Consider the following 23,450-nt stretch of genomic DNA (forward strand, 5'->3'; position numbering starts at 1 on the left):
AAGTTCTAAATAGGAGAAAGGCCAATTTTGACGGTATTAGGCAATAATTTTCAAAAGCTGATTGGGGGCAGATGTTCGCAGGTAAAGGGAAGGCTGGAAAATGGAAAGCTTCAGAAATGAGAAAACGAGAGTCCAGAGAAAGTATATTCCAGTTAGGGTGAAAAGAAAGCCTGGCAGATATAGGGAATGCTGGATTACTTAAGAAATTGAGGTTTTGTTTAGGAAAAAGAAGGAAGCACATGTCAGGTATAGACAGGATAGATCGAGTGAATAGTTAAAAGAAGATAAACCAGAAGGCATAGGTTTAGGGTCAAAGGGCAAAGATATAAAAGAGACCCAAGGGCCAACTTTTTCACACAGAGGGTGGTACGGGTATGGAACGAACTGCCAGAGGAAGTGGTGGAGGCTGGTACAACTGCAACATTTAAAAAGCATCTGAATGGGTATATGAATAGGAAGGGTTTGGAGGGATGTGGGCCAGGTGCTGGCAGGTGGGACTTGACTGGGTTGGGATAACTGGTCAGCATGGATCAGTTGGACCGAAGGGTCTGTTTCCATGCTGTACATCTCTACGACTCTAAGTCCCAATCCAGGAATTGAGCATGCATATCAAGACTGATGTTCCAATACATATTGGGAGGTGCAGTCTTTTCATGTTAACCCTAGATCGAAGTGTAGATTCTCATGGCATTATTTTGAAGAGCAGGGAATTTATTCTATGTTTTGGCCAATATTAATTCCTCTATCAACGTCCAAAGAGCAGCTTAGCTGGTCATGGTTGCCTTGCTGTTTGAGAGATCTTGCTATGCATAAAATATTTCTTCTATTACAACAATGACTATACTATATTTCAACTGCTGATAGATCCTTGGGACATCCTGTGACGTTGAAAAGTCCTATATAAATGTAAATTTTCTTGATGGTCTAGTGGTATCACTGCTTGATTGTTAATGTGGAGACCCAAATAATGTTCTGGATACCTGGGCCATGGCAGATAATGGAATCTGAATTTAATTTTAAAAAAAACTCTGGAATTATGAGTCCGATGATGACCATGAATCAATTGTTGATTGTTGGAAAAATGCAGCTGGTTCATTTATGTCCCATAGGGAAGAAGACTGCCATCCTTACCTGGTCTGGCCTACATGTGACTTTTGACCCACAGCAATGTGACTGACTTTTAACTGCTCTCTGGGCAATAAATGCTGCCTAGCCAGTGATGCCTTAAACCCATCAATGAATAAATAAAGAAAAAGCATTTGGGTAAGTATGAGCTGACCAAAGAGAACCAAAAGGCATTTATGAAAATAATTTATGCCGCTCCCTACCAATGGATAAATGAGCATCGATGCATGTCGTCCATATAGAGGTCGAGAAGACATTTAGTAAAGTTCTACATATGGCATTAGCAGCATCAACAAGAGCACACATAACTGAAAACAATCTTTGATATGGATTTGGATAACAGCTTTTGAAATAGTTATGTTTGCCAGAGATACGTGGAACCTCAGATTTTAAAAATTCATATAACCTGGTTGAAGTAATAGTTATAAACCTAAATTTGAAGAGAACAAGCAGTAGAAATACATGTTTGCTTGCTGAGCTGCAAGGTTCGTTTCCAGACGTTTCGTTACCCTACTAGGTAACATCTTTAGTGGGCCTCAGGTGAAGCAATGCTGACAATTCCTGCTTTCTATTTATATGTTTGGGTTTCTTTGGGGTTGAAAACCAAACCTTCCAGTTCAGCGAGCAAACCTATATCTAAAACCTCAACCTTCTCAAAAACAAATCTTCTCAAAATTTGCTAAGTGGAAATAAAGTTTTGCACAAATGAGACCATAAGATAACAAAAGGGTTCAGAATGGGCAGGTCATAGATTGAGCTCATGTTAAAAGCATGGGATCTCCAGTTTGAATTGAACAAAGACAAAATAAAGTCTTTGCTTTAATGCCGTGAGCTAGGAGCTGTGGAGGAGCAATGGAAATTTGGTTTCTAAGCATACAAATCACTATAAACTAGTACACAAGGATAAAAAGTAACAAAGTCAATGAAATGTTGGCCTTTAAGCACAAGATCTGTCTTAATATTAAGTTCTATGGAGGTCAAGATTTTCCAACATGACATGGATGGATATTGCTTATTGTCCTACAAGCTCAAATCATGAAAAGAAGCTTGTGAACAAGTTAATCAAATTAGCTCAATGCAATCTCTAATAATTAGATCTAAAATTTAGAATTAAAAAGAAAATAAACCAAAAATCCGGGACAGGGAGTAGTATTGCATATTTATAGTTTCACAATCCTTTTATTGGAAATCCTCGGGGCCAGTTATTTTTCGATTTCAAAATAAATGACATTTTCACAGTGAATTTTTAAAAATTATCTAACAGCAGATGCATGTGTGAATAGTCCGAGCACTGAGACACATCTGATGCCTGCCAGTGCTGGGCCATGCCACCACGTCACATCTGAGTGGCGTGATTTGAATGGATGTGAAGTTGAGTAACCTGCTCACACACCAAAATGACACTTCATACTCCATGAAAAAGATTTTGGATTTCAAAGCTTTTCCAATGTTGGAATTTCGACATCTGTAGTACCCAGTACAATGGACTCATTTCACTCCTTCCGTTGCAATTTCAATCCTTCTTAATTGTCATGGAAAATATGAAGGATTCCTTCGTGAAACTTAAATCAAAGGCAGTTAGCTTCATTATGCTTTAAATGCTGACTCTTTCAAGGAATTTCCATTAAGTAATAGTACTCCACGCATTATAAACTATATTTTGGCATGAAATTGGTGATATTAACTTTATTCAGGTATACACTTGATTTCACATTCCTTTAAACACAATGCTTGCTTATTTTATCCCCACTAAAAAAAAATCAGACAATTACTCCATTTTAGAAGTACTTTTCTTGGTATTTCTAAAGTTAATGCTCTGATTTAAGTTGTGTCAATACTAAGCTGTTTAAACTGGTAGGTTTTGGGCTACTATGATACCTAGGGGCCAGAGTAGTCTGGTCGTTATCTCCGAGATGTCTTTAACGTTTGGCAAGGTGGCTAGAGTCTCTGGGCATCGTGTCTTCTTGTTTAGGTCTATTGTGTAGGAATCAGCCGACTGCACTCATCAGGTACGCGCTGTTCCTGAATACGTTGTATAGATGTATTTCCTCGGTTTCTCATAGTTCCTGGGTGCTGCAATGTGTTGTGCCTTGTTTAAATAATGTCCTGATGCTGCTCTGTTTGTGGGTGTTGGGATGATTGCTCCTGTAATTGAGTATCTGGTTAGTGTGTGTGGCTTTCCTGTAGTTGCTGGTCTGCAGCTCTCCATTGGCTTTTCGTTCTACTATGACATCTAGGAAGGGAGTCTGTTGTTGTTCTTTTCCTCTTTGGTTAACTTTATACCAGTAAGGATGCTGTTTGTGTGTTTGTGGGTTTCTTATAATTTGTTGCAGAGCTGCAGACCAGCATATATAGGAAAGGTAGGCATCATGGTAGCTCACAAACCTAACAGCACACTGAAACAGCTCCTAATGAATTTAAAACGACCCCGTACCAACTACCAGCAGAACAAACTTCATATACAAAATACGCTGCAAGGACTGCAACAAACATTACATTGGACAGGAATGTAATGTCCAATTACACTCCACCAGAATAAATGGGCACCAACTAGCTACCAAAGGTCATGACCAACTCTCCCTAGTACCCATACACACAGACGAAGGGGGAGACCAGTTTGACATCCTCGGACAGACTAAACAAAGACAGACACGGGAACTCCTGTACACTGGCATTCAAACTGGGACTCCATTAACCAATATATCAATTTGCACCCCATTTACCAACCTCTCAGACAAAGAACTGGAGGCCATATCACCCACCACAAAAGACCAAGATACACAAATAACAAGCAGGACAGAACACCAGTGCCTCATTGAAGACTCACTGATGACGTTCACTGACATTGTAGCATCGTGACGAAACGTCGGAGAACAAATCTACCAACTCAGCGAGCAAACTTACAAACTGATCCACAACCTGAACTAGGAGTCTTTTCCAAAATTGCATAGCATACATGCATTTAACAGAAAAGCCGATAAATACATGGGAGCAAAGAATGAAAGATGCTGATAGAAATTGATGAGCAGACTCAGGAGTTATAATAGGAGGACAGGTGTATAACATGCTACTATAAATTCTGTGTAATTTTTTGGATAAAACAATAAAATATACCAAAGAAAATCGGTAACTTGTTTGAGAAAGCAGATGCATATCCATTTATTTAATAAAGCAATAAATGGCTATCTTACATACTACACATTAAAAGTCTTTCATTCTAGAACAGAGATGTCAAACGCAATTTTCAGAATGATAAGACATTCCAGCACTTTGCATGAGCCAAATCGAGTGAGAGTTGTTTTAGATGTGCTTCACCCTAGTTTATGTAATACAGGAACCTTGCGTATCAATTTCTGAATGTGAGTTCCTACATTCAAGTCCCACTTTCCCAATATAATCCTCCTCGGGTCCCAATCCTCAGGTCTTACATTTTTCCGTCAGCTCAGTCCCATTTCTAGTCACTTCACTTATATTGGCCCAGTGAGGCAGTGAAAGTGTGGTATCATGTAAGGGTCAACACTGTTACACCAGATTTTAAAAGGATCCAGACTTCAAGCTCTTTGAAACAACAACTAAGAGATTCATATTTCATTTTAATGGCCCATGACCCAAACGCAGTACAGATTCACCAAGTAAATCTGTATCACAGATTCCTTTCAGTCCATGACCCACATGTTTGATACCCCTATTCTATCACTTTACAGACTTAAATGAAATGCAATATCTGGGTTATAACTGAAGGTAAGTACATACCCTACGGTGTAGCTATGCTTAAAAGCTTCTTCATCCAGACTGCTACTAATGCTGTTCGGTTCGGTTTGTTGTTCATCAACTCCTGACAAGGTCTCCCAGCTCTCATCACTAGAATGCATTTGTTCTAAAACGAAATCAGAGGTCCATATTGCTGACCACTCCTCATCACTGCTTAGAGAGCTGCTGAGGGGGAAGTAAAGTAAGGGAAAATTAGATTAAAAGTAGATGGCATCTACATACACATTTTCCTCTAACAACCTCAAAAACTGTTTTACTAAATTTAGTCAAGACTAGGTAACTTAAATAGCTGTATATGCTGAATTGAATAAAGAGAAATATTAAAAACTGTTATTAATTTGAAGGATAATCGTATAACATTTAGCTTGGTTGTCAATTTAGAATTACGCAAAAATAAATTTTTCTTTTACTGGTTGTGATATATTTGTCATCATTGAATAAACGTTTAATACAAATAAATCAATTTTCATACCCTTCAGGAAAGCAATAGACATGACATTTTATTACCTCGTTTCACCTTTGTTACAATAATTTTCAAAGTCATCCCAGAAGCTGTTTTCTTCCAGTGTTTCTTTTAGTTGGATGGTGGCCTGTTCCTTCTGAACACAAGTTGTTTCCTTGCCATTAAGTCCAGATCCGATCTTTGAATCTATATGGAGCTTATTTCTGCAGTTCCACAAGGCACAATTTGATCCACAGCACTCATTTCTTGAGTTAGCTTTCATATCCCCAGTACAATAACTATAAAACTCGTCGGGGGAAGGCTGATCTCTTTTAGAATGGGTTTCAATTCTTTCCTTTCTAACTTTTGGTCTTACTACCATTTCTGAGGAGCTTGGTTCCTCTGTCATACAACGAAAAATGGTCCCTTCTGTTTGAACATTCAGTGAGGCTTTATCAAGATTTCTTTCTCTTTTTTCTTTTACATCCTCCATCTTGACATAGCTATTAATTTCTTCCATACTTCCCACAGCTGGTAATGTTTTCCTATGCTCTTTCAATTCTGTTTGATGTCCTTTAACAGCAATATCTGCAGAAGTCAAATTGTCCAGTGCCAAAGAGCATGGCAACTCAATCTGTGAGCTGTTCCCATCGTGCATTACAGCTGAGAGATACGACTGTAGCCCATTAAGATAGTCAACGCCTTTCTCCAACTCTGAAAGCATGGTATCCAACCTTTTCTGAAGTTTTCCTTCTTTTTGTAAAGATGCTTGAATGTTTGAATCTTCATCCTCTCCTTCACTGCTTTCTGGTTCATAAGAATCAATATTTACAAAACCAATGCCAGTTGGACTTCTGGAATCAGTCTCAAAAAAATCATTAGGAATTGACCACTTGGAGGACCCTGTACTTTGGCTACCTGAATAATTGTCTAATGGCTCTGCAGAACTGGGCAAAGCAAAGTCGTTGGACTCACATTGAAAAAGTCTTTGGTTCAGAGAGGATGGCAAAAACCTATTCTCTTTCTGAGGTTCACAACCTGCATTGCTTTTAGCATCCATAGTTAGGTCACACGCTGTGCACTGCGGCAGAAGTTCTTTTGTTGTTAAGATTCTACTGGAAGCTGAGAGAGAAAAATTAACCTTAAGTAACTTGAAATTGAGGATTATATCAAACTACAATCTTTTGATTATTTCAAAATGCTCCATGTGTCTAAAATAATGCAGATTCAACAATGCGTGGATGAACTAACTTGTTTGGGAGTTATAAGCCTAATGGTTTAGGTTTACTGAAAGCAAATGCATACACTGCAAACATGAAACAATCAAAAGACCTATTGTTCAAAAGATGTAAACGTTCCTGACTTCTGACACTGAACCCAAATTTGTAGTCATGGGGAAGGCCATTTGCCTGAAATAATGTGATCAGCGTCCACGTGACAATGGGGCATACTTTGAGCATCTGTCTGCCCAAAGAGGCTGAAATTTCTGTATGCAAAGCAGGGCGTGGTAAATGACAAAATATTTCTGTAAATTTTAATTTCACATCAAGGTTCCAAGTCATAAACAAAACCTTAACAGTTAGATCCTTCTAAAGTTCAAAACAACAAAATTCACTACTTTTATGGTATTTCAACCTGCTCATGTACCACTAAACTTGAAATGTGTAAATTCCTGGCATGCAAATCAGTCCACGCTCACTTCTATATCACTGTTCTGGTTTGTGTTGGTGAAAGATGCAAAGGATCATGCAATAGTGAAAACCATTCCATGGTAGTCTGGTGACCCCGAAGTTAGACAAGCAGACTAACATATCTTCAAAACAAAAACATGGCGAGTTCAGATATTCAAAAAGTACATTCAGCAGCAAACACTAAATTGGTAGGACATGATGAATCTTAAAGGAAGGGTACCAAAAAATTATTTCTAACAGGTGTATTTATTCAATACATGAGGAAATGAACTACAGTTGGGAATATTTTAGAAGCAGTGACCGCCAAGACAATTTGATTTCTAATAAACCATACAAATCGAAACTGAAAAGTACAAAATAAATCCAACTACAGGATAACCATGTACTAAGAAACAAAATGGCAATGAACAATTTAATGCTGTTGATAAAATAAACTATGCAGAATTATAAGCCATACAAGAATTTGCATGTATAAATTAAATAGCTAGAACAAAAGGCATGGATGAATATTAGGCACAAATAATATATGAACTGAATGCATTTCCAAAAATGCTTTGAGAATAACCAAGTTGGTCAAGGAAACAGCAGTATCACAATGGTGAAACTGCTTTGGAAACGAACAAGGAATACTCAATATTCTAAGTGACTCTTTCTGATCTATGTTTAAGGGCTCAACAGCATAAAATAAGCATTTCCATGGGTAAGTTAAATTTATAAAAACAAGTGCAAAATTCAAGTCAAATGGCAGGCAAGCAGAGTATTCTAAAACAGTCACCTAACGTAAGTATACTAAAAGCTAGCTTTCTAACACATGGATATAATGAAAGCTTTAGGGGTTACATAGAAATAGAGTAATGAATTGATGCCAAATCACTGAGGAGGAGATGGAAATCCATATTTTTAAAATTGGCTGTAAGGAATGAACCTGAAAGAGCTTCAGTACTGTTAATCCTGTTGTGGTTCCGAGTAGTGATAGACCAACAGTGAAAGCATATACTTAAAAAAATGAAAATGCAGGAACTCTACAACACAAAAAGATGGAAATAGAATTTCAAGCAGCTTCTGACCCAGATACTGCTTATGTCTATAATTCAGCATCAGTTGTCAATAACATATGAAGAAGTCAAAAAACGACTGCAGGAAATAGAAAAATATCATACTGGTGCAGTAGAAAGTGTGCTTTTCTATTCTTTCTGATAAAATGAACATTTTCCCACGTTAATCTCCTGTCAAGTTTTTGTCCACTGATTTAGCCTACTTTTATCCCTTTGTAGATTCTTTACCTCATCTAAACAACCTACATCCATTTTTTTTAAAATCGTGTACCACAATTTCAGTCCCTTCATCCAAGTTATTGACACAGATTTTAAATGGTGAGAGTGCACCACAATCCCTGTAGCATTCCATAAGTTGTGGTTTGCTGATTCCTCTCAAAATGTATATTCCTAGTCTCTGCTTCTGTTCGCAAAACAATCTTTTTGTCCATGCCAATGTGTTTCTTATCTCTACAAGATGTTACATGAGGTTAAAGCACATTTGATGTGGTCAAAATTCAAAATAATCAAAATGCCAAATGCATTCCACGTACACATCTACAGACTCTCCTAAATTAATTCTTCAGATAACTAATAAATTAAGTATGGTTTCCATTTCATTAAAGTATGTTGATGTTCTGATCCCATTATGATTTTGTTTAATATGCTGCCTTAACCTAACAAGATTTTTTTAAAGTAAATAAATCCTTAGTAAAGGATTCAACCGGTTGCTTATTCTAAATATGTCTTCTGAAAAGCCACAGCAGACTCAGAATTTTCACTTTGTTTCTCTCCACAGATGCAGTTAGCATCCACAATACTAGGCTTTTATTTATCTCTACTGTAGATGTTAGGTTAACTCATTTTTTTTTCTTGAATAAAGAGTTACCTTACCTATTTGTCAAACTTCTGAGACTCTTCCAGAAGCTAATGAATTCTGGAAAATTATAAACAATCCCTCTGATCTGCAGCCATTTATGCAGGACATCAGCAATGAGTGGCTCCACCACCTTTGGATCTAAATGTCTTCCACACATCTTTGTCCTGATGATGGAAACTGTCTTAATTTCATCTCTCCTATTCACCTCTTAATTTCCAAATATATTTGCATAATGAAGTCAGAGTTGAAATAACTGTTCAACAGGTCCAGGGTTTCCTTGTTTACCCTCATCAACTTTCCAAATTCATATGCTGAAGAACCAACACTAGTTTTAGTCACAACTCCTCATCCCACCCAGAGATGCAGGAAATCTATAAAGGAAACAAGAAAAACGTCATGGCCTGAAGGTGATGTTGAAACAACGTGGTTTCACGATCCCCCTCCTCAGCATACTCCTAACCAACGTCCAAGCTATTGAAAACAAAATTAGTTAACTCATATCTAGACTTGCCTACCACAGGGAACTCAGAAACCGACATCCTCAGCTAAAGCAAAAGGTGGTGAGGTATACTTCCTGATCAATATCTCTTGGTGCTTGGATGTAGTGACCCTAGGAAGCCATTGCTCCCCAGACCTAGAATACCTTACAGTTAAATACCATCCCTATTATCTACCGTGAGTTCACCTCAGTCATCCTGACAGCAGTATACATACACCCCATGAGAATGTGGAGAATGCCCAAAATGAGATTGAAACTATCACAAGCACACTACAGACAAAATTCCCCGAGGCCCTATTCACTGTAGTTGGTGACTTCATGCAAGCCAACCACAAAAGGGTGTTCCCAAAGTGCCATCAAGACATCTCCTGTCCCACCAGAGAAACAAACATTCTGGACAATTGCTACACAACAAAAGACTGCTCCATCCCCCAACCACACTTTGGAAAATCAGATCACAGTGGCTGTGTACCGCCTGCCAGCTTACAACACAAACTAAACCAGGAAGACTCTTCACAAAAGGAAGTACAGTGCTTGTCTGAAGGTGTGGAAGACATCTCCGGGACTGCCTGGAATTGGTGGATTGGACCATGTTCAAATACTCAGTGGAAAACCTAGACAAGTACGCCACCAATCTCAGACTTCATTACCAAATGCTTGGAGAAATGCATTCCAAAAGAAGTCAACCCGAATGCACCTTGACTGTAAACCTTAGATGAACCTGGAAATCCACTCTCTACTGAAGGCTAGATGTGTAGATTTCAAGTCTGATGACCCAGATCAATACAAGTAGTCCAGATATGACCTCCACAAAGCCATCATGGATGCCAAGAGGCAGTCTTGGACTAGATTAGAGGCTCATATCTGCCAAAGACTCACGCCGCCTGTGCAATGTTAAACAACAGTAAAGGATACAATATGAAACACAGCAATATAAAGATACATCCATCCTTGATATGCTCAATGCTTTCTCTGCTCAGTTTGAACAGAATATCAGCAGCATGGTGATGCCTGTCCTGACAGCCCTAGATACACCTGTTCCCTCAGTCACCACTGCAGATGTCAGAAATGTCTTCCTGGGAGTCAACCCAAGGAAAGCGACGGTACCGGACAGTGCCCCTGGTTGAGCATTCAGATCCTGTGCATACCAACCTGCAGAGGTATTCATTAACATCTTCAACCTCTCCCTCCCTACAAGCTGTCGTTCCCACCTGCTTTAAGACCACCACCATCAGCTGCGTATTAAGAAAGCGTGTGCAATGTGCCTTAATGACTACTGCTCAGTGGCTCTAACCTCCATAATCAGGAAGTGCTTCCAGAGGCTGGTCATGGCTCACATCAATTCCAGTCTCCCAGCCTGTCTCTATCCTCTACAATTTGCCTACTAGAGGGACAGGTCCACAACAGATGTCATATTCCTAGCACTGCACTCATCTCTGAAGCATCTGTATAACAAGGACACCTACATCAGACTCCTACTAACTGACTACAGCTCCGTTTCCAGCACTATTATCCCCTGCAGATGGATCTCAAAACTCTGAGACCTCAGTCTTGGCTCCACTCTCTGCAACTGGATCCTGAGCTTTCTGACTCATAGACCACAATCAGTGAAGATAAAGATACAATAACACTCAACACTAGAGCATCCCAAGCATGCATCCTCAGCCCCTCACTGAACTCCCATGATTGTCTTGCTAAATTCCAAACAAACGCCATCTAAGTTCACTGTTGACACCACCTTAGTAAGACAGATATCTAATGACGACTATTCAAAATACAGAAGGGAGACAGAGGATTTGCTGACATAGGTTGTTCTCACCGTACCTTCTCTCAACAACAGCAAAACTAAAGACTTTCGCACGGAAGGAGTAGAACACACCTACATCTACATCAATGGATCTGAGGTTGAAGGGTGGAGAGTGTCAAGTTCCTCAGAGTACGATAACTGAGGATCCATCCTGGTCTTACCATGTAGTTGTGATGATGATGAAAGTACAACAATCCCTCTTCGTCCTCAGGCAGCTAAGGAAATTTGGCATGCCCAAAGGACTCTCACTAACTTCGACCAACGCACAACTGAAAGCATACTCTTTGGGTGCATAACAGCCTAATATGGAAACTGCTCTGCCCACAAACATAGGAAATTACAGAAGAGGGTACCCACAACCAAGGCCATCACATGAGCCAAATCTTCCATCCATGGACTCCATTTACAGAAAGGCTGTCAACCTCAAACATTTTTTGCAGCCCAGTAATGACATCCTACAATCTGTTCTGTCAGTCAGAAGGTACAGATATGCAGTTGTATGTTTAGAGACAGCTTCTTCCTGGCTATTATTAGCCTACTGAATGGACTCTCTTGTCTCAAATAATGCTGATCTTGATAATCTGGATCTCGCTTGTATGGCCTGCGCAATGTTACCTGTACGCCTCCATCTAAATCTTTTGTTCTGTACGTCCTTGCTTACTATGATCTGCCTGTACTGCTCATAAATAAAGCTTTTCACTGTACTTCGGTGCACATGACAATAAAGAAATCAATCATTTAAAACACTTACTTTCTGTTTGGTATTACTAACTCACTTTGTCCCATATTCTTTTAGTTTTTCTTTGTTGGTTCTTAAAATCTGACTCATCTTTTGACCTATTCCTAGCTTTATTTAAGCTGTATTTCTTTCTTGTTGAAAGTTTTTCAAAAATCATCCTACTCACACATGTTCAGGTGGGATATGAAACCACATCTTCTAGCACAGAGGTAGGGATACTACCACTATACACTTACATCATTTTGATAAAATTCTTAATTTCCCTAATTAGCCATAGAAAGTGCATCCTTATTATCAATGGGATAGATTTTTGCTTAGTTATTAGATCTCTCCTTAAAATGCATACTGCTGAATCACCACTGTCCAGCCTTGTAACCTCATTTTGCGGTAAATTTTAGTTACTCTGCCTTCATATAATTTTAACTCCAGTTTAAAGCACTGATGTTAGATCCATACTTCTCCCTTTTGAACTGAACATACGATAATTGACTAATCCTGTGACATTGCTCAGTACCAATTATAATAGCTTTCTTTACAGTTGGTTCTAAATGTACTGCTTTAAGAAATTGTCACAGTTACCATCAATTAAATAACTTTCAAGGCAACCTTTGCCAATCTGATTTACACAATCTACAGGTAGATTAAAGTCACCAATTAATGTTGTGATACCTTTCTTACAAGATCCAGTTATTTCTTCTTGTATTTTCTGTCCTACAATGTAGCTATGTTGAATGCCCACAGCTGCTCCACATGCCCTCTTAATTTGTAATTTATTTTTACCCAAACCGTTTCTGCACCTTTCTCTTTTGAAAGAAAGCGACTTCTCACTGCTACAATGATATCCTTAAACAGACCAACACATCATCTTTTAATACCATCCAATCTTTGCAAAATGTCAGATACACTTCAGCATTCAGATCCCAACCTTAGTCACCCTGCAATATAAGAATAGGAAAGTCTTACTGCAACGTGACAAGGTGCTGATGAGACTTCATCTGGAGTACTGTGAGCAGTTTTGGTCCCCCTTTCTCAGGGAAGATTATTATTTCATTGGAGGCATTCATTAGAATGATATCCAGTATGGAAGGATTGTCTTATGAGCAAAGGCTAAACAGGTTGGGACTCTACTTATTGGGAATTTATAACAATGAGGGGTGATCTCATTGAAATATATAGGCATCTTGAGGAGCATGACAGGAGTAAACACTGAAAGATTGCTTCCCTCACAGAAAGTCGAAGAGCAAAAAGCATAGCCTCAGAATAAAGGGACGCCAATTTGAAACTGAGCTGAGAAGGAACTTCTCACAGAGAGGAGTGATTCGTTGGAATTCCTTGCTACGCAGAATTGTGGGGATAAGTGACCTTCACGTACATTTAAAGCTCAGACTGATTCTTGATCAGTAGCAGAATCAAAAGTAATGAGGAAAAGGCAGGAAAGTGAACGAGAGGAATGTTGGATCACCATGAAGTACAGCATAGAGAGTTTGGTGCTGGAAAAGCACGGCAGGTCAGACAGCATCTGAGGACCAGGAGAATTGACCTTTCTGGCATAAACCTTTCATCAGGAACTGCAGCTCCCTTACCAATGGAAACAAAAAAAAATTAAGATAACTACAAAAATTAAAAGTCATGAGTGTGTGTGGGGGGGGCGGGGGGGGCGCGCGGAGTCTAGGTCTTCATATGCAGGCAGGCAAAACACACATATTAATTAACCTCTGATATATTTACTTATATAATCTTCATACATTGTATAAGTTGGGATCTTGGAGAATAAAGCAGAGATAAAACTTGACAGGGGTATATAAAACCAAGAGAGCTCTAGACAATGGAAATAGGAAAGGAAATATTCCCATTGGTGGAAAAACCAAGAACAATGACACAAGAATCTGGTAATTTACCAGAAGTAACAATGAAGAAAAACGTTTTCACAGAATGAGATGTTAGGATCTAGGATACACCGGTTAAGAATTTGGTGAAGGCAAGTTTGATCAAAGCACTAAGAGGGAATTAAATTAATACGTGATCATATTTGCAAAGATAAAGCAAGAAGCCTGGGGAATGGCATGAAGGAAATTCTCCCTTCAGAGTCAACCAAAATTCAAATAGCCTCCTTTTTTGCCAGAACCAATGATTGTTTGGTTTTGAAATACTTTCTCCAAAAAGATCAGCTTGCCTCTTGAATGCAGTCCTCACAATTTCAAATATTCATGAAGTAACTTATTTTGCTGAGAATGTTCTCACCAAATTGGAATAAAACCCAGAATTGTAACAAAAATGATTCTGAAACATATCTCATTTTGCATTTAACACAGTAAAACCAAACAGGCAGAAAAGTGACAGGTGGATTCAAATTACCATAATCTTCACTGACTTTTTAGCATAACTGACATATAGTGGCAGAATATTTCAAATACTGTGCACTCTGAATAAATTAATCTTTCCTGATATTATATTAATCTGTGGTCTTAAAGATTGTACTTTGTAGAATTAATCCCCCATATGCAGTGGAGGCCATTTTCTAAAGAATCCAGTGATCAAATTGAGATTTGGTCTCTACATTTACATCTGCCTTTTCAATGCCCAAATCTACTTTTCCTTTCAAAAAGACAGGTCATATTGTATATGAAACACAACACACATAAACCATTATCTTTTGAAACAGTGTTTAGCTCCATTTCTTCCCATTGGTGCTCATTTTCTTTTAAGTGGTTCCACGACTTGGAAATAGAAGGGCGAAAGCTAATATAAGCATGCCTTCTCCCATATCTTCTTCCAGTGATAGTCTGATAACCTCCTGCTGGTCTGGGCCAGGCTGACTTTCCAGACTCTTGACCCATCACTATAAAACAAAAAGGAAAAATAACATCAGTTAAAACCAAACAAAAATCAAAATTATGTAACAAATGTTTTGTGTTTTACAATATGACTGCTTAAAATAATATGCAGAGGCACAATAATTAAATGTGTCCAATGAGTCCCAATTATTTACAAAATCAGAAATGAACCAAGCGTATGCAAAATTATTTTAGTTTACCATGCAGTTTCAATTTTTGTGGCATTCTGAGCTGTTGTGTCAAGGCCTTCTTAGGTTTGAAAATAAAAGACTTCCGATTACCGCAAAACTAATCTTATACAACTTGACTTTTTTGCAGGCTTCTAAAATTTGGAGTTGAAAATACACATTTCCAGCGTAATTTCCAACTTCAGCACCAGGGTAGCACCTGGCAAACTATTGCACCCATTAGGAGACAATAACAGACATATGCTGATGACCTCTTAAAAAGATAATTTGGACATTGTGTTTTGGTCTTATGGGAATGCATATGCAGTGGAGAAGAGGAGGTCCAGTCAATCAAGTCTGCTCCGACATTCAATGAGATTGCAGCTGATCTTATAATCTTCAAATCCACTTTTCTGCCTTTTTCCCCCTTAACAATGGATTTCCTTACTGATTAAAAATTAATGACAGTCTTGAATATATTTATCGACTCAATCTCTACGGTACTCCACAAATTCAATATCTTTCGGGAGACGAAATGCATCCTTGTCCCGGATGATTGGAAGATCGCTGTTGTAACTCCCTTGTTCAAGAAAGGATCAAGACAAAAGATGGAAAATTATAGGCCAATTAGCCTAACCGCGGTTGTTGGTAAAATTCTAGAATCCATCATTCAGGATGAGGTTTCTAAATTCTTGGAAAAGCAGAGTCTGCTTAGAACAAGTCAACATGGATTTAGTAAGGGGAGGTCATGCCTGACAAACCTGTTGGAATTCTTTGAAGAGGTGACAAGTAGGTTACACCAGGGAAACCCAGTGGATGTGGTCTATCTAGCCTTCCAAAAGGCCTTTGATAAGGTGTCACACGGGAGGCTGCTGAGCAAAGTCAGGGCCCATGGTGTTCGAGGTGAGCTACTGGTATGGATCGAGGCTGTCTGACAGAAGGCAAAGAGTTGGGATAAAAGGTTCTTTTTCAGAATGGCAGCCGGTGACAAGCGGTGTCCCGTAGTGTTCAGTTTTGGGGCCGCAGCTGTTCACATTATATATTAATGATCTGGATAAAGGGACTGGGGCATTCTAACGAAGTTTGCCGATGATACGAAGTTAGGTGGACAGACAGATAGTACTGAGGAAGTAGGTAGGCTACAGAAGGATCTAGACAGTTTGGGAGAGTGGTCCAGGAAATGGCTGATGGAATTCGACGTGAGCAAATGCGAGGTCTTGCACTTTGGAAAAAAGAATAAAAGCGTAGACTACTTTCTAAATGGTGAGAAAATTCGTAAAGCCAAAGTACAAAGGGATTTGGGAGTGCTAGTCGAGGATTCTCTAAAGGTAAACATGCAGGTTGAGTCCGTGATTAAGAAAGCGAATGCAATGTTGTCATTTATCTCAAGAGGGTTGGAATATAAAAGCACCGTTGTGCTACTGAGACTTTATAAAGCTCTGGTAAGGCCCCATTTGGAGTAGTGCATCCAGTTTTGGTCCCCACACCTCAGGAAGGACATACTGGCATTGGAGCGTGTCCAGCGGAGATTCACATGGATGATCCCTGGAATGGTTGGTCTAACATACGAGGAACGGCTGAGGATCCTGGGATTGTATTCATTGGAGTTTAGAAGATTAAGGGGAGCTTTAATAGAGACTTACAAGATAATACATGGCTTGGAAAGGGTGGACGCGAGGAAATTTTTTCCGTTAGGCGAGGAGACTAGGACCTGTGGACACAGCCTAAAATTAAACGGGGTAAATTCAGAACAGAAATGCGGAGACATTTCTTCAGTCAGAGAGTGGTGGGCCCGTGGAATTCATTGTCGCAGAGTGCAGTGGAGGCCAGGACGCTGAATGTCTTCAAGGCAGAGATTGATAAATTCTTGATGTCACGAGGAATTAAAAGCTACGGGGAGAATGCTGGTAAGTGGAGTTGAAATGCCCATCAGCCATGATTGAATGGCGGAGTGGACTCGATAGGCTGAATGGCCTTACTTCCACTCCTATGTCTTATGGTCTTGTCTCTGTATTAAAAATGGGAAATACCTGGTTCTGAAATTATGTCCTGTGATCCTAGATTCTCGACAAGGGGAAACAGCACCTCTGCATCCAACCTGTCAAATCTTGTTGTGTGTTTTTCAAAAAGATTGCTTCAAATTTTTCCATTCTTTGCAGGCACAACCTACTCAATCTGTCCTTAGAAGGTTCCCTCCACAATCAGGATCAGTCCAGTGAAACATCTCACGACTGACTCTAACATCAGTATATCTTTCCTTCAATAAGGGGACCAAAATTGTTCACAGTATTGCAGTTATGGTTTAACTAGTGCCTTGCAAGACTGCCTTATTTTTATACTCCACTCTACTTGAAATAAAGGCCAACATTCCATTTGCCTTCCCAAAAACCAGCATCCGTGCTGGCAATAAGATTTATGCACGAGGACTCCCACATCCTCCTCAACATATCGCTCTCCAATCTTTCTTTATTTAAATAATAGTCACCTTCTCTCTTCTTTCTGCCGAAATACGTAACGCAATATTTTCCCACATTATAGTCCATGTATCAAATTTTTGCTCACTCATTTAACTTGCCTACATCCACTGTTATTCACAGCACGTAGCTACACATTGTTTCTTTATATTATGATTCATTCACTTTGCTTGTCTAAATTGATCTAAATTGTAAATAATTGTGATCTCAACACTGATCCCAATGGTACTCATCTAGTTACAGGTTACCTTAATGAAACTGCCTCCCTTGTCCAACTCAGTGTCTTCTATGCATGCCAGTTGCCTGCCAGTCAGTAAAACGTGAGATCACAATCTTGTATGTCCTGCTTTTCAACTTCGCTCTTTTAGCAAAACCTCCTCTCTAGACTGATCAAAGCTGTTGGTACCAATGTTGATAACAACAACTAGATTCCAGCTCTCCTACTTTAGGTTCTCCTCTAGCTGTGAGGAGATACCCTTATTCCGAGCACCAGGCAGACAACACAACCTTTTGGGACTCCCATTCAAAGTTGCAGACATGGTATCTGTCCCCCACCATTACTACATTACTATTTCTTCCCCCTACTCAAATGGGTCCCACATTCTGTAGTTAGTTTGGTCATCCTCCCTGCATTCCACATTCTCATCTGCATAGCCAGGTAACTGCAAGGGCTGAAGCTCTCTAAATCTAGCCTCTTGGGTTGTCATAACTGCCTCACCAGTAATCAAACACTCTTATATCCCTGATTACATGCCAGTTTTGAATTACCTAGTGTGAGGAGTTACAAATCACTACTGACGTTTTGATCGTCTTACAATGTCGAAGTCTTTGCTGACTTTGCAGCTAATGTCAGATTACATTAAGGGACAGTTAATGGTTTCTCTCTGTTTTGCATAACTGGAGATGGTAATGGAATTCTGAGATGCAGAGCTACGTTCTCGTTAATTTTTCCTGCCACTGAGCAGTCCTCCAAGGTTCGTGCACAGTAGCAACTTCTGGAATCTGAAATCAATGCATTTACATGCTAAGTGACAAGGGCGGGGGCCTACAAGTTTTGAGGGAACATAAATGCAGACAGATTTAAGTATTCTTGTGCTTAAATCACAAAATGCTAATATGCAGATTCTACATATGGTCAAGGCGGCTAACAGGATTTGAACATCAAAGTAAGGATGTTCAGCTTCAGCTAGCTATACAGGGCATTGATATTACATCAAAATACCCACTGCAGTCTTGGTCTCCTGACTGAAGCACGGATATAAAAGCATTGGAGGCGGCTGAGGTTTATTATATTGATATTTAGAATGAGTGGGTTGTCTTACGATGATATGTTAGCCTGACTGGACTTGTTTCCACTATAGCTTAGAAGAGTGACTGGTTACTTGATTGAAGTGTAGAACAGTAACTAGCAGACTAAGAATTTAAAATTTTCAATCAAAACATTATAGTTAATGAATCTGAAGTTATATTTGGAGAGGAATAATGTCCAGATTGTAAAAATTAAGATGGTACAAATTCAAATTGGATCAAGGAAAAGACAGACCTAGAGATACCTTTACAAACCTTTCATGGAGACAGGATGTTTTGACATATATATTTTTTATGAAAAAAAATAAAGGGTTTCTTGACTTTTTAAAAATAGAGACAGAGTTCAAAAGCAAAAAAAAGTTGGGCGTCAACTGAAGTAGCATACCAAATTCACAAAAGACAACAATGGTAAAAGGGAGATTTAAATCAAGTATTTAAAACTGAAAGCTTTTGATAAACAATTGCTTGGCAATACGAAACTCAAAAAAGGAAACAAGAGGGCCCAGTTCTTTCATCCTGCACTTACAAAGATTAGGATACAAGAAACAAATATGCAAACTTGGATATTTTATAATCAACCTGTTCATAGATGTCATTACAGACTTCTGGAACAGGTGGGATTTAAACCCAGTAGCCCTACCTCACTTTTCCACAGAAACAAGCTTGAGAAAAAGGCATACCTGTTTATACAAAAAAAAGCTGGGATGCTGGACATCAGAAACAAAATCAGAAATTGTTGGTAAAAAACTTTGTTAACTTCTGTCCTGAAGACAAGCCACTGGATCTGAAATGTTAACTCTGCTTTCTCTCCACAGCTGCTGCCAGATCTGTGGAGATTTTCCAATAATTTCAAATTTTGTTATCCTTATATGGTAGGAGGGAGATGATTGGTTGTGCCATTATTGGCACAGAAATGCAGCCAAAACATTAAAGTTGTCAAATCTTAGTTCTCAGACACAGCGCATAGATAGATCAAGCGACAGATCAATCTATCAGGATGTTGTAGCCATTGGCAGACTCCATGCCCACCTTCCTCCCCTATGAAAAGGTTTAATGTATGTTCAATTCATTTTCCCTGCATGTTAATGAATGTAGCTTCCAGCATGCACAAAAGCATTATATTTAGGAGCCCAATATTTAATTGGAACAAATTTCTGCTCAGTGCAGGATATCAGACAAGTATACTGATAATTTAGCAACAGCGCATAAGTGGAGAGACATGTTTTGGATCAGACCCCCTCAAAACATTTCAAGACAACCCAGCCACTAACATTTCTAGTTGTTTTGAATAGGTACAAAGCCGATATTCCACAGATGCAGCTGGTCAAAACCCCTCTGTTTTAAAGAAAACAATTTATTTATAGAGTTCCGAACGAAACACAAGCAATAAAGAACATAATACAGAATAACTTAAACTAACCAAAATTCCAACAGACTATACTAACTTAATGATACTGTTCCAAATTCCTGCAAAACACTCCTGGGCACAAAAGGTAAAATCAAATATAGGGTCTTACAGGAGAGAGAGTTGGCAGAGAGATTTAGCACGGGACACATTATTCTATGTAGCTGTTCCTTTTGGATTACGAGCTAACAACTGACCAGCAGCTCTCAACAGCCAGGCTGCTAAAACCAAACCAAACCAAAGTAAAGCTGAGCTGGGAGAACTGGTCACTTCCCTTTCATTGTACAAGTGTTTTTTTTTAATTTGCAAGTCTTTCTCCTGAGGCAGTATCTGTTAGCCATAATGAAATTAGCCCTAAAAACCCATCCAAACCAGACACATCTGAACCTACATCTTTATGACCCCTCTGAAAAACCCCAAGGACAACATTAACTTCTTAAAGGAGTAGCATTTTCACTGATGTAGTGATGAGGGGACCACGTGAAAACTATCACTTAAGTTTTCAAATGATGTTGCGAAGAGAGGCAGTACGTAGATAAAAAATAGTGGGAGAGAGACAGGAATGGATTCTTTAGAGCACCAAAGGCAACAGAATACAGGAGCAGAAGAAGGAGGCACTGCAAGTGATACACTGTTTTTGATTACATTAAAATTGCCATGGTCTAGCTTTTACCACTCCATTGTCCACAGCATTTGTGCAATAACTGATTTACTCAACTTCATCCTCATGTTCAATTTTGATAAGCAAGACTCCAGCAAAAGCCTTACTGTGAGAATATCATTCCAAGATCAAAACTTCAGAAAGAAGCAGCCACTTGTCACTATAGAGGCAACGCTATCTTGAGGTGTGCTTTCAGCACACTTCTTAAACTAATGAGTGAAAGAAATGGTCAGGGTTGATAGGGATAGGAGTGGGTGACAGTGAAGGAAAATTCCTGTCAGCTATGGCCTTAACTAATTTAAATACTCCTTGCTTGCAAGATGGGTTTCCATTCCATGCCAAATCTAGCTTCCAAGAAAATGGCCTGAAGTTATAACTGTGAAGAACTGATCAGTAGATAGGTATCTGAAAAAGTCACGCCTACCAATTTGACCCTCATATTTAGCAGAATTTCAGTACCAGTACGTTTTTGCTAAACACTTAAAGGAGTTTAGAACATCAAAATATAAGCAAATTAGTGGCAGTTTTGACTAGCCATAGTTTCTCTCAAAGTAACTACTCAAGGTAAAAATTCACTTCTGGTATAACAAGCTACTCTTTCTTATTTTCTGTTATTTTCCAAAGTGAAAGTTCAAACTCACCCCAAAAAGTGGTAAAGCAGACAACTGTGTAACAGTAATGTTTTGTGCCTTTTAGATTTTTATTTCTCATACCTGATGCATTGCTGGTCATCTTTCACAATTATATTAGGTTCTGGAAAGTGTTGCTGAAGTCAGGCAAGTAGTAAATGTAGCTCCAATATACAAAAAGGGAGGGGGTGGGGCCAAATGCAGACTGTAACAGGAGGCATGTACAATTCCCCAACAGTGTCAGGAGGAACATGCAATTCTCAATAAATTACAGAGAGCTGAGGACATGAACAGGAGAAACGTTTTGCTCCAGGTATGGATACAGTGAAGTCAGCAACTTAAATGACCTATTCAGGCTAGGAAAAGTGAGGACAATTGTTGAATTCCCTACAGCCTGAGTTGTAAGGGGCCTGGCCCCTTGCAAAACGTACTTCAAGATATACACTCACCTTTCCACAGGAGCCATCTTCACTTTCTACACACTTCTTCATTTCGCCACATATCCATCCACAATTGTCACTCAGCCCAACCTCACCAGATGTACTGCATACATTAAGTGAATATCTGACTTGCCCCTACTGGTCTGTTTTTCCCAACTCAAATACCAATATGCTAGCTCAAAAAGACTTATCTGTGGACTTCATGGATAATCTAGTTAACAGATGTGACACATCACCATTGCTCTGAGGTTGAGAGACTTACAGGTAACTAGTCATAGAAATACACATTGGACACTTCAGTCATTGATGAAGTTTTAGAAGATGATTACAAAGGTTGTACTCGGCCATCCTTTTTTGTGTCTTCATACTTACAGCGAAGATTGCTGAATGTACAGGGGGACAATTACTCAAGATCACCTAAACCCTTTTAAGGTGTATGTGACATATAGGATTGCATAGAGGAAATACAGGAATTGGAGTGGGTCCATTTAGACAACTAGATAAGTGTTAACTGGTTGACTCGCATACACAAATAAGCACAAGCAGACACTATTAGCACAGCTACAAAAGAAGACAAATACTGCATATCCATGTCCTTCAATGTGTCACTGATCTCCATAAAGATTGTCTATACCAGTGCTCTGACAGCATTCCAGCAACTGTACTGAAGATTTCTGTGCCACAACTTGATGCAACTGTTGCCAGCTCTTTCAGTACAGCTACAGCATTGGCACCTACCCAGCAATTCAAATTTCTCAAGTATATCCTGTATGCAAAAGGCAGGAGAAATCCAACCAAACCAATTATCGCTACTGTCTACTCTCAATCATGTGTAAAGTGGTGGAAGATTTTATCAACAGTCTTATCAAGCAACACCTGTTTAGCAATATGCTCAGTGACACCCAGTTTTGGTTCCGCCAGGCCCACTCAACCCATGCCCTTATTACAGTCTTGGTTCAAATATGGAAAAAGGAGCTGAATTCCAGGTGTGAGGCGAGAGTGACAGTCCTTAACATTAATGGTGTATTTGACAGAATGTGGCATTAATGAACCCTACAAAAACTGGAATCAAGGAATTTCATGGGAAAACCCTCTGCAGATTGGAGTCATACCTGGACGTAAAAAGATGCTATGGCTGTTTGAGGTCAGTCAATTCGGCTTCCGGACACACCTGCAGTAGCTCTTCAGAGTAGTATCCACCGCTCATCCATCTTCAACTGCTTCATCAAATGACTATCCCTTCATCATTGATCAGAAGTGGGTATATTCTCCCATTACTGCACTATATTAAGCACCATTCATGACTCCTCAGACACTGAAGCAGTCCATGTTCAAACGCAACATGACCGAGATAATTGAGAGATCGAGCCTAGAAGTAGCAAACAGCATTTCCTGACATTTGTGTGGCACAATGACCATATCCACATCATCCCAGATCCAGCCTTCCAACTCAGCACTGCCCTCCTGAATTGTCCTAACTGTCCATCTTCCTTCCTAGCTACCCACTCCACCCTATCACCCCACCCCCCACCTGCATTCGCTAT

The 23,450-nt window shown here is 39.3% G+C and overlaps 1 protein-coding gene across 4 annotated transcripts in view; it reads right to left on the minus strand.

The window, feature by feature from the left end:
• Positions 1–23,450, minus strand: part of pja2 (praja ring finger ubiquitin ligase 2) — a 96,326-nt gene that overhangs the window by 56,469 nt on the left and 16,407 nt on the right. For 2 of the 4 annotated variants that reach the window (XR_009645549.1, XM_060837258.1), the window contains exons 2-4: positions 14,627–14,827; positions 5,404–6,460; positions 4,879–5,061 (exon numbers count right to left, since the gene is read on the minus strand). Coding sequence is in view for 3 of the 4 variants with exons in the window: in XM_060837258.1 (XP_060693241.1) it covers positions 4,879–5,061; positions 5,404–6,460; positions 14,627–14,825 (1,439 nt within the window). In the remaining variant the exon portion in view is untranslated. The remainder of the gene's footprint in view (positions 1–4,878; positions 5,062–5,403; positions 6,461–14,626; positions 14,828–23,450) is intronic. The other 2 variants (XM_060837272.1, XM_060837282.1) reach the window with 2 other exon arrangements.

Source organism: Hemiscyllium ocellatum, chromosome 2 (genome assembly GCF_020745735.1).
Source record: "Hemiscyllium ocellatum isolate sHemOce1 chromosome 2, sHemOce1.pat.X.cur, whole genome shotgun sequence".
Taxonomy (NCBI): Eukaryota; Metazoa; Chordata; class Chondrichthyes; order Orectolobiformes; family Hemiscylliidae; genus Hemiscyllium; species Hemiscyllium ocellatum.